This window comes from Sycon ciliatum, chromosome 3, assembly GCF_964019385.1.
Source record: "Sycon ciliatum chromosome 3, ocSycCili1.1, whole genome shotgun sequence".
In the NCBI taxonomy this organism is placed as follows: Eukaryota; Metazoa; Porifera; class Calcarea; order Leucosolenida; family Sycettidae; genus Sycon; species Sycon ciliatum.
This window is the reverse complement of record NC_088645.1, coordinates 7,832,089-7,843,690: the sequence shown is the minus strand read 5'-3', so window position 1 is coordinate 7,843,690 and position 11,602 is coordinate 7,832,089. Positions and strand designations below refer to the sequence as shown.

Sequence of the window (11,602 nt, the reverse complement as noted above, 5' to 3'; positions counted from 1 at the left end):
TCACATGACTGTCGCCTTGGAGTCGACCAATGACTGATCTTCATGTACATGTAGATGTACAGTCATGTAGATTGTACTACGTTGTATCAGTGCTTACCGGATCTAGGCTAGCCATAATTATGCCTACTGCAGTACTGGGGACCGTGCGTGGAATGAGGATACATGATTGTAATTCTAATCCATTGTGTTAATTTGCCCGTAAAAGAGGCCTAGAAACAAAACAACATGTAGTACAGATTCAGTCAGTACATACTATTGCTTCTTTGCTCAGAAATCAAGTGAACACTCATTGCCCCAAGGTAGATTCCATCGCCTAACTCTTGTTCTGGCTTCAGTTTAGCGCCATGGCCGCTGACACAATGTAGGTGTGACTAGAGTACGCTATGTGCCTGGACGGATGTTTAGCATAAGCAATGCAGTCACATAAAGATTATTATTACATTGTCCTCGGTATTGTACGACTTGAGCACTGTCCCAACTTCCATCCAATATTGGATGGAAGTTGGGACAGTTATTATGCTTCCGCCCCCGCTGTGCAGCATCTGATGGTTCTGTGGTATTCAGTAAAAAAAAAAAATTGTAGAATAATTTGAAAATGTAGCAGGGTTCCTTGTTTTACTAGGGTGGCAGTCTGCACAGACTTTTAAAATGTCTTGTTACTGGGATCTTATGCAGGTATGTCCTACTGTGATGCAGAGGAACGTCACGTGGCTGGAAAATACAGAACAGCGCCTGACTACTGGCACGCTGGTGTAGTGAAGAAAAAAACAAACAGAACTTGAGTACAAGAGATTAAATGAACCACGAAAGTCCGGCATGGCGGAAGGAAATGGCCAAATAAAAGCGTCAGTTCAGGTTCCCATACTTGTGCATAAATGTTGCATATCATGAAGCACATGCATCCTCTGAGCTACGCAATCTCCGCTTGGGTATCAGAAGTTCACAATCCCTACAAATTCTCGTTCTGGAAGGGAAAACAGACAGAGTATCGTCCGACCAGTAGGGACGATGTGGTACAATTATTCTCACAATCACAGGTCGTACTGCCATCACCAGCCTGCGCTCGCTGAGAACATATACATGCTGTTGTAGACCATCTAACAGCAGAAAATACACATACCGAACAAAACTCTCATGGAAATGCTTCCCCGCACAAGGGCAGGAGCATAGAACATGTAGTACCGTACTGGCAATATATGTTGCCGCGTAACGCGTAACGCAGGGGGGTGCGGCGTAACGCGCGACCAGGCTATTGCGACAAATTTTCGTTGAGTTCGTAACGCGCGTCCGGCGGGGTGCGGCGATCTTTTCATTGCAAAAAAGGCTGAAAACTGTGAAAGCACGTGTACCGCGTGGTGAAAAGTTCAAAACTGGACGCAGCAGGAAGTCCTGCAATAGCAAAAAAAGGACTGCGGCAATATAGAAACCTGTGTAACGGCTCCTGTGCGACTTTGCATGTAACGCCCTGCGTGCGGCAAACATGTGCCAATGTAACGCTTCATGGCCTCACTGCGGCAACATATATTGCCAGTACGGTAGTACATGTAAGTGTCAGTTTTGTGCCATTTTGTCACACTCGCTGACTGTATAAGATCTGGTTACGTTGGTGGACAGTTAGTCATAAATTGTAACATTTTGTCCTTCTCCTTTTTCAGTAGTAGTAGTAGTAGTAGTAGAAGTAGTAGTAGTAGTAGAAGTATTTTTTCCTTATTTCTCTAGGGCAGTCCCCACAGACCTATGTTCTCCTTACGGGGTACCCTAGCCAATCTAGGATTGCGATACGAAATTGACTTGGTGAAGCAGCAAGGCGGACCGATGCCGGAACTGAGTTCCAGCGGTCAGCGGCTAGAAAAAGAAGGAAAGGACTAACGTATGAAAGGCAAGCTAATGATGAGTGTATGTTATGAACGTGTACGGGACGTGTACATGTGTGTTATGAGCTCAGTTTACATAGCGTGCACTCCTGACCAAACATGGCCTGAGATCCATCAAATCCATGTTCCAGTGCTGTGCACGGGTAGTTTAATTTTAAGCGCATTAGATAGAAGGCCCACCAACGGTTGAACGGGATGGATCGAAAGTTCGAAACTATAGAACAAGATCTGAGATAACCGACATCTCTGTCCCTGAAGCCTTTGTCTGAGCACAAAACAGACATGAATGGAACACTTTCACCCACAGACGCGTAGAGCTCAATTCTGAGTGATACGCGAGCTCCTCTTCTTTTTTTATTATTATGAAGTGCAAGGTCGCTCAAATCTCACTGGAGGTGAAAAATATCACCAGAGAGACTGAGCACAGAAGGTGGGAAGACTCGTGTTGAGGGCAATAACACTTCGACCACTCACACAAGACCTGCACTAAGAGTTGGATAGCGGAACTTTCGCCTGATCTGCATTGTACTCGTAAACCTGCACTGGAGACCTTTAATGGAGGGATGCTTGACTCCTGGCGCAGAAAATAAAGTCTGCAAAGGGCCGGATTTTATTTCCCAGCCGTGTCGGACGTTAATTGCGTAGTTTGGGAGTGTTAACCCTTTGAGGTGCCACTGAACGCTTGCAAATATGCAATTGCAGTTCACTCCACCATTTCCACTGTAACTTACGTTCTGTTTGCTTGATTTTGGCAATCTAGGGCTCTTTGAAACGCTCTTTCCGTTACACAGAAAAATGAGGCCACTCTCAACTCCATGGATGCCACAAAGCCTGCTCCAGAGCGCAGCCAATCGCCATAGGTCGGGCCTCGTGGTGAAAGAAATAATTCTAGATTTCGTTCTAATGCCATTTCGCAACCGTTTCTCGCACAACTCTGGATTCTTTTTGCAGCTCAACCAGTAAATTCTACGTCATTACACGTGCATACGTCATGAGCTGGCTGCACACCACTTGCGCCACGGGAAATCCCCGAAGCACGCAGCAAAAAATTGATTTTGAAAAGTGTGAACAATTAGTGCCACGATCCAACTTTCGAGCGCCATATTTTTATCATAGTTTCTCCTATCGCAAAAGCGATTACATCATTGGAAAGCTTGGAGCTTCCTCTTCGATATTTCGATTTTCCCAACAGGACTATAATAACAACAATGGAGTTACGGTACGCAAAAAATATCAGTCCGTATGGACTGGTGCAGAGGAACTTGAATTGCACACACCTACCTGTTCGTCATGATGGTGAATGCTGCTTGACTTTCAGTTGTAACAGCGATTGTTGTAGGAGCAGGAGTTGTTGGAGCCGTGGTAGGAGCCGTGGTGGGAGTTGTGGTGGGAGTCGTGGTGGGAGTTGTGGTGGGGGTGGTCGTGGGAGTCGTGGTGGGAGTCGTGGTGGGAGTCGTGGTGGGAGTCGTGGTGGGAGTCGTGGTGGGAGTCGTGGTGGGAGTCGTGGTGGGAGTCGTGGTGGGAGTCGTGGTGGGTGTGGTTGTGGGAGTCGTGGTGGGAGTCGTGGTGGGAGTCGTGGTGGGGGTGGTCGTGGGAGTCGTGGTGGGTGTCGTGGTGGGAGTCGTGGTGGGGGTGGTCGTGGGAGTGGTCGTGGGGGTGGTCGTGGGAGTGGTGGTTGGTGCTGGGGCCGTGGTGGCTGGGTCCGGTTCTGGGTTATCTACAAAAACAGACAAAAACAATGTGACATGGATACATAGTATATTATTATATTGTCAGTTTGACAGCATGAAACAAGGTGGAGGACACTGTGGTCGGAAACAGTGACCTTATCACACTGCGTTTGTTTGAGTCGCGTTTGCGTCTGCGTTTGAGATTGGAAAACGCAAGACGTGATATCATACTATACTTGTGATTTTCAGCGTTTGCGTCAAAATCTGTGCGCGCGGGAAAATACAACAATGTGGGGAATCGATCTCGAGGTGGCCGTGGATGTTGAATTTATTTTCCTGAGATCGAGAAGTGTTCTGTTTCTGCTCCTATGTCCTTTGTCAGTGGTGCTAGGGGAGTGGGAGTCGATGGGAAGACTGCAGCCGTTGCGTTGCCTGTGTTGCGGTGGCAGTTCCGTTGTTGAGGCACATCGTCCAGCTAGGCTACTCGCCGCCAACTAGTCAGCGCAACCTCAGCCAGACAGCCACGAGCTCGCATCAGCTCCATGCCTCGCGAATCCAAAATCAATGAATCAGTACATGTAGTAGAAGTACCCTCGCCCTCCCCAGCAACTAGATGGAAATGAAGATTTGAAAAGCACACTTGAGAATCACTTGAAAACACTCAAAAACAATGCAGGAAGTGCTGCGATAAAGGAAGTCCGATCTGCGTTTACGCGATTCGGTTTTGACCACCCCCCCCCCCCCTGGTTTGCGTCTGCGACTGTGCGTCTGGAAACCAACGCGCTCGCGGTAACGTCACGTGATGGCATTTCCTAGGCGAACGTCAAAAACCGAAGAAAACGCAGACGCAAACGCGACTTTTGAACGCAGTGTGATAAGGGCCTAACTACAACCATCCACGGTTGGCAGAGCCCCGGTCCATTAGGACCATCTGAACCATAATTATGGGTGTTGAACCCGATTCTGACCCTCATTATGCTAGGGAACCGGGTTCAACACCCATAATTATTATGGTTCAGATGGTCCCAACGGACCGGGGCTTTGCCAACCGTGGAAGGTTGTGGTAAGGTCACTGTGTCCGAACACAGTATCCTCCATCTTGTTTCATGCTGTCAATCTAACAACATGTGTGAACTATAACAAGCTTTATCTAATACTAGTATTGAACTAGTATTGAACTAGTATTGAACTAGTATTGAACTAGTATTGGGTTATAACGTTATAGCCATGTACGTGTATAAAGCGTTAAAAAGTATCAGGAAGTGAACTGCCTGAAAAGAGAAAAAAAAACGCCAGACCCACCAGGACTCGAACCTGGGACCCTGCTTTGAATTTGAAGTTCTCCCAATCCTTTCCAAATATAGCGTTACATTATTACGTACATGTACACACCTGGGTTTCTCATAGCCTAAGCCTTGGCGAATAATGCTCGAAAAGGTGGCAGATTCTGCTTTTTTTGCACCGAAATTGGCAGAACCATACAAACCTTATGGCGGGCAATTCCTCGAATTCTGCTCCATTTCTTTATCCACATACCAAACATGCATGAAACTTACCAGAAAAAGTACCGAATTCTGCCAATTTTTCTGCCGGCATTATCCGCCAAGGCCTAGTTTCTCATCTATTCATGTTGCTTGGTGGTTGCCGGTGTACAAGTATGTGAGAATTTAAATTTCTATCAGACTTTTCCCGCTCTTCACTGTGTGGTAGACCTTGGCGGATAATGCTCGAAAAGGTGGCAGAGTCTGCTCAAAAAGCAGTGAAATTGGCAGAACCATACAAACCGTATGGCGGGCGATTCCTCGAATTCTGCTCCATGTCTTTATCCACATACCAAACATGCATGAAACTTACCAGAAAATGTACCGAATTCTGCCAATTTTTCTGCCGGCATTATCCGCCAAGGCCTACTGTGTGGGTATTGCTAGCCAGAAGCAGTCCATGGCTAACAGGTACATGTACATGTATGTACTATGCTATAGACATCTAGCACTCAGCTTCACAAAATTCCCAGCCGGCAAGTTAGCCCATTGATTTCATATCAGGGGTCCCGCTAAGCCTTGCACTTGTTTCCGCCATGCATCCACCTTAAATTCCCATTATGCTTTGACCAGTCTGCATTGAATATTGTTTGCCTGATGATTGCACGCGGTGCATGAAACTCGGAGTTGCAAAACAATACGAGTAATCCATTGTTTGTTGACATGTGTCATTGCTCTCCCCAAGAAATTGGATGCACTTTTTCTGCAGCTGCAGGCATAGTCATACTGAGTATGTTACATGTATGTGTACTTCAAATAGACAGTAAGTCAGTCAAGTGAGAATTCAAGTCGGCAGGAAAAGCGCGAGCTCCCACGTAGGGAGCAACACACAATTCCCCAAGTATCGCCGAAGTCGCACCCACCTCTTCTTCCGAAAGTACATGTATATGAACCTTGAAACCAGCAAAAGTACAACAGCTACAACAACACACCTTCAAGCAGCCGAGCCTGTTGGCAACCGCCCCAACACTATCTGGCATACGTGTACCTACAAACTGAACTAGCTGGCACACTCACCCACGTACATCCTCACACCCTCACAGACACAAACACGCACACACACACGCACAAACACACACGCACAAACACGCACGCAAACACACACACACACACAAACACACACTCAACCCGGCAGGTTTCACTGTCTGGGCTTACATGTACATATAGATGTACAATGTACTTACTGATGCAGAATGGGTCATCCGCTGTCGAGCACGCAAAGCCTGCAGGTACAAATGGGCAGGCACACATGGGCAGGTACATAGGCAGGTGCAAATGGGCAGTACATATGTGTGGGTACATATGGGCAGGTACACACGGGCGGGTACATAATGGGCAGTACACATGGGCAGTACACATGGGCAGTACACATGGGCGGGTACATATGGGCAGGTACATACATGTATGGGCGGGTACATGTGGTTGGGTACGTATGGTCAGTAACGCCTGCATTATCCGCTAAGGGCGATTACTTACCGGGGTGGCTGAGGTCGGTGGTTTGTTGAGGCGTCGAACCAGGAGTCCAGCTGCAGAAGGGGTCGCCCAACTCCCGACCATTACTCAGCCCGTCTCCGTCACTGTCCAAGAAGCAGATCGGTATCCACTCGTTGCCGTCAAGCATAAAGTCCCCACCGAACGTGTTCCCTGCAGCAGGAGACGGATCAGAACAAACGTGGACTTGACAGGGACTCATATGCTTCTCTTGACTACATGAAGGTATAAACCTCTCTAATAATTTTATATGTAACATGTACAAACCCCTACAAACCCCTAAAAACCCCTAAACACCCCTACAAGCGTTTCTCCAGAAATCTCAAACTCAGCCGCCCATCTAACTTGCACTCGAAAACACCTCCAAAATCAAACAGGCTCCCAGCTGCATGGAAAAGATGAGGAATCTGTCAACTTATTAGTATGTTTGAGGGCAACGTTTTCATCTATTGGGTGGAGCTGAGAGCCTGCTAGTAGACGGGAGGTGTGTTCCAGTGCAACCCTCTATAAGGACGGGCAAGATTGGCATGACATTTGGCTACTTTCTTTCACAGTATCAGCGAGAATAAACTACTTATGTATCACAGTGCAAAATAACAAAGAGAAAGTAACAAAAGACTCGGATGGAGAGCCAATGATTATTAATTTATAATAAAGAAAAGGACTAGGGAACTAGAAGTTACGCTACAATGTCCACTAACATCACCAGTTACTTGACAATCAGCTCATGCGATAACATTGCACAAACTGACCGACAGTACGGACGCTCTACAACTAACTGGCTATCAGCTCTAGCACGTCTTGGGTGCGCCCTCCAACAGCCTTCCAACTTGGAAGGTTGGGGGGGGGGGTATATGAAAACATAGCGGGAGGGGAAGGTGAGCACAACCAAGGCAAGCACAAGCTGAAATTCACAACTTTTACAGCGAGTTAGTTGTAGAACGTCAGTACTGACGGTCAGTGCAGTGGTATCGCATGAGCTGATTGTCAAGTAACTGGTGATGTTAGTGGACATTGCAGCGTAACGTGTAGTTACTTTGTCCTTTTCTTTATTATAACTGTTCTGTGCATGGTTCATTTTATTTTATTTTTTACTAAGAACACAGCCCCACCAATAGACATCTGGAGACCATGGCTAAATTTGACGATGTTCCATTCTCCAGTCCCACAACGATCACCTTGTCTTCACCCCACTGAACTGTACCTTGCTCCCTAGAGCTCTCGAATCACCTCAGTGCAGAATGTTTTGCGTTAATGTTTATTTCTTCTCTTCTTTCCTTTTTACTGCTTTTCGTGGTCCCTTTCTCGCTGATCCAGTGCCTGCACGCTACTCTGCCTGGCAGCAGCTCCGATCGAACTTCTCCGGATTGCCCCCCCCCCCCACTGAAAGCAACGCAGCTGTTGGTCCATTGCCATAGTTTCCTGAACCAATCTGGCACTCACTCACTCACCCTCACTCACCCGCCCCCGCCCCCCTCTCTTCCTCTCTCTCTCTTTCTCTCTCTCTCTCTCCATCATTGTCTGGCTCTCAGGTTCTCACTCTTCACACACAGTCTTTCTTCTCTACCTTTCCCCCATGGTGCGTGATGTGCGCCTTGATCCCGAGACCATTGGTCGGGGGAGCGCACTTCACCTCACCGGCACAGCTCAATAGCACCTACAAGCCCTTTGTAGTCCCCTATGTTCTCTTGATGTTGTTGTTGTTTTTCTCTTCCATTCTATATGTAGGCATGTGCACTTTCATTATTTACAAAAAACTTGAACAAGACACAGGGATGTAGGGACGACGTGCCGATGTACAGGGAGCAACTCGACCGACCAGAGGTCTCGGCGTTGACGTTGCAACCTGGCATCGGAGAAGGGGAGGGGGGGGGGGTTGCAGGGTCAAGTAGCAAAAAATAATAATTTGGTGTGAAAAAGAGGTACTATTATTGCACCAAAAAATAGAAATACATGTACGGTAATAAGACAGGGGCCTTAAAAAATAGGGCTGTTTCGTTGTTACTCAGAGTTTCATGGCAAACACCAATCATCAAACAACAACTGTGTTGTCTGATGATTGGTTTTACCATGTTGCTTACATGTAATAAATAAACCAGAAGGGAGAACGAAAAACGAGGCAAGACTCTAAAACAAGCAAATCACTAATAGAAAGGTAAATGAGTCTCAACATAGACTTGTAGCTCCTTGGTCCTTTTTGTTCTTCTATACATTGAGTCTGAATACTATTATCGTCATCACAGGTATTGTCTGGACCACAGCCATCTCTTTCGATGGGGAGGGGGGGGGGAGTGTATTTCCGTTATAAAGAGCTTCGGTGTAACAAAATACAGTAGTAGCACATGCACAGATCTGGCTAGAGAAATCCGACCTTGCCTCGCCCCGGTGAGCAGAGTGGTGTGTACATGTATGTGGTGCTAGGGCAGTGTGGCCCATGGGCGCTATTATATCCATGAGGTCGGATTTCTGTGGCCAGGACTATATATGTAATTCTCCTGCACACTGGTGTTGGTTATATCGGTAGCCTACTTTACGATATTTCTAAAGAGATACATGGACCAATCACTACCTCCGCCTGATGGTGGCCCTCCGCATAGGGCAACGTGCCCGATAGATTGACACATCCTGGAGAGACATCATAAAGAGAAAGAGGAAGGGAGAAAAAGGGAGAGAGAGAGAGTGTGTGTGTGTGTGTGTGTGTGTGTGTGTGTGTGTGTGTGTGCGCGTGTGTGTGTCGCGTGCTGGCGTGATCCAACATGCCTTAGTCCTTGAATAAACTCGTTCAATCTCATAGTGATACAATGCATTACTACTAGTACTGCTATACTAGCATAATGTACTGGTACTCCACCGTATTTACATGTAACAATGTTTTACTGGTCCGTGTGGAGCGGCAGAGGTATCCCAGGTACCGAACTGCAAGCAACACGCAACACAAGTCGCGCGTCTCATCCAGTAAGTACTAGTACAGCGTAAACTACTAGTAGCAAGGACATTCCTCTACAACATGCAATCTCTCCTTTTCTAGTTATGTATTAGAAGTAAGACAGGAAGTATGGACTCGGATGGAGAGCCGAGGATTATAAAAAATAAAAAGGGACAAGGAATAATGGTGAAAAAAGGAGGACAAAATGTTACGAGTTATGATTAACTGTCCACCAACGTAACCAGATCTTATGCAGTCAGCGAGTGCGACAAAATGACACCTAGCTCCAACACTTCTCCAAGGCGCAAACCAACAACCTTCCAACTTGGAAGGCTCAGATTCGTAACTCGTAACATTTTGTCCTCCTTTTTTCACCATAATTTAATTGGCTCACCATCCGAGTTGAACAAGGAATAAGCTGATCGTCTAGTAACTGGTGGTGGCAGTGGGCATTGTAGCGTAATTTGTAGTGCCTTGGTCCTTTTCATTTTTCTAGAAAGACAGGAAGTAGTTGCGAATAAACTCGTTCTCAACGTAAGATAGGAGGACAGACATGGTCCGACAGGTCGTAACACTCTTAGACCTGAATGAAAAGAAAACTCAACTACAGTCTGAGCAAACGGCGAACAAGGCTTATGTTTTGCTCTTATGGAGGACCTTATCTAACAGTAACCGCACAAGTGCACAGTAGCCTCAAAGTCCACTCGTATCCCCATCATATACATGTACACACACAGACTCAGTTATGCTGTTTTCCCACTACAATGTACATCATGTCATGAACCGTTGCTGCTTCCATGTACTTATACCGGTACTATCAGCAAAATCTTTTTGTTTTGTTTGGTTTTTCACGATTTGTTCCTACATTATGCAGTCCGTAGACAGTGTCATCCAAGAAGAAGAAGCAGCAGAAGAAGAAGTATGGACTTTTATCAGGCAGATCTACATATGAGATTTACGGGAAGTGTACATGACTTGTACTTTTCAAATGCATTGTGCGCAAAACCTGAAAAAGGAATGGAATGATTGTTGACTAGCAGAGCTAGAGGAGCAGAGGAGAGGTTATGATGATACATATACGGAAATGGGAATCAGTAACGAAGAGTCTAGTAACATAGGGTTTGCCGTTATTGCAACTAGTGTGGCTAGTGCATAACCGAAATGGCTTTTGACCCCGAATAAGCCACTGTGCTGCGAATGCATTCATCATAAGTTCACAAGGGAGACATTTTCGGCCCGCTGCTAACTCACTAGCACTAGTTGGATACTAGTGATGCCAGTTAAGGACGGCTAAACATTTTTAATGTACTCGTACTCACTGATTTACCACCCCGAAAGGTGCAGGGACCAACGAGGATCCCACCCCTCCACTGACCGTTCCCAGGTTGGGTATGAGGGCAACGTAGCTGGGAAACGCCGCGACGTGGTGTACATGTACCAGGACTACAGCTAGGAACATTGACGACCTCATGACTGCCTTCTGCATGGACGGTGGAGCAAGTCTTCCAACAGGATGTCCAATAATTACAAGCGGGCACCTTAATCATGCACTGGTATTGTGGGGCTGATTCCCTGCCAGGAACACTCCCAGGTTTTCAGAGCAAGCCAGAGCCAACGTTCAAAGGGAAGAAGCGTTTCTTGCTCCGTTCTCCAACCGTCTGTGAACTACTGAAGGGCTAAGGACAAGGCAGGGGAAAGAGCGTTACTGTGCCTGTGTGGTGGTTTCGACCCAGCGCGAGATCCAGCCCGAGCGCGCGGGCATGATCGTCTCACCCTTGGCTCGTGGTCTTACGATCATGGTAGCTGCTGTCTTGTGCTGCCGCCACTGCTGCAATTCCAGCCTAGCCACAACGATACTGACTAATACTTAAAGTCTACAATCAGTCATGTACATGATTGTACTGGTGACGCGGTGTCTGCAGGTCACGGAATCGCGACCAGTCACTGACTCAGTCACTTTCTCCCCCCCCCCCCCATGCCATGGCTGCATACTAGCGCTACTTACGTCAGTAGATTGCAAGTCCACCGTGTCAGTCTCGGCTCACCCAAGGACTGACCACTTTACGCTAGGATTGCCCAGCGCAATGATTGACAAAGTAC

General features: G+C 46.9%; 1 protein-coding gene across 1 annotated transcript; it reads right to left on the bottom strand.

Annotated features, from left to right (window-relative positions):
* Window positions 1-536: 536 nt before the first annotated feature.
* On the bottom strand, window positions 537-11,180 carry LOC135812440 (mucin-2-like). Its single transcript, XM_065325809.1, has 6 exons — window positions 10,822-11,180; window positions 9,146-9,201; window positions 6,562-6,729; window positions 6,270-6,308; window positions 3,156-3,591; window positions 537-1,097 (listed from the first exon to the last, which is right to left on the bottom strand). Exons 1-6 carry the CDS (start codon window positions 10,986-10,988, stop codon window positions 950-952), a joined length of 1,014 nt encoding a protein of 337 aa, XP_065181881.1. The 5' UTR covers window positions 10,989-11,180; the 3' UTR covers window positions 537-949.
* Window positions 11,181-11,602: the final 422 nt, after the last annotated feature.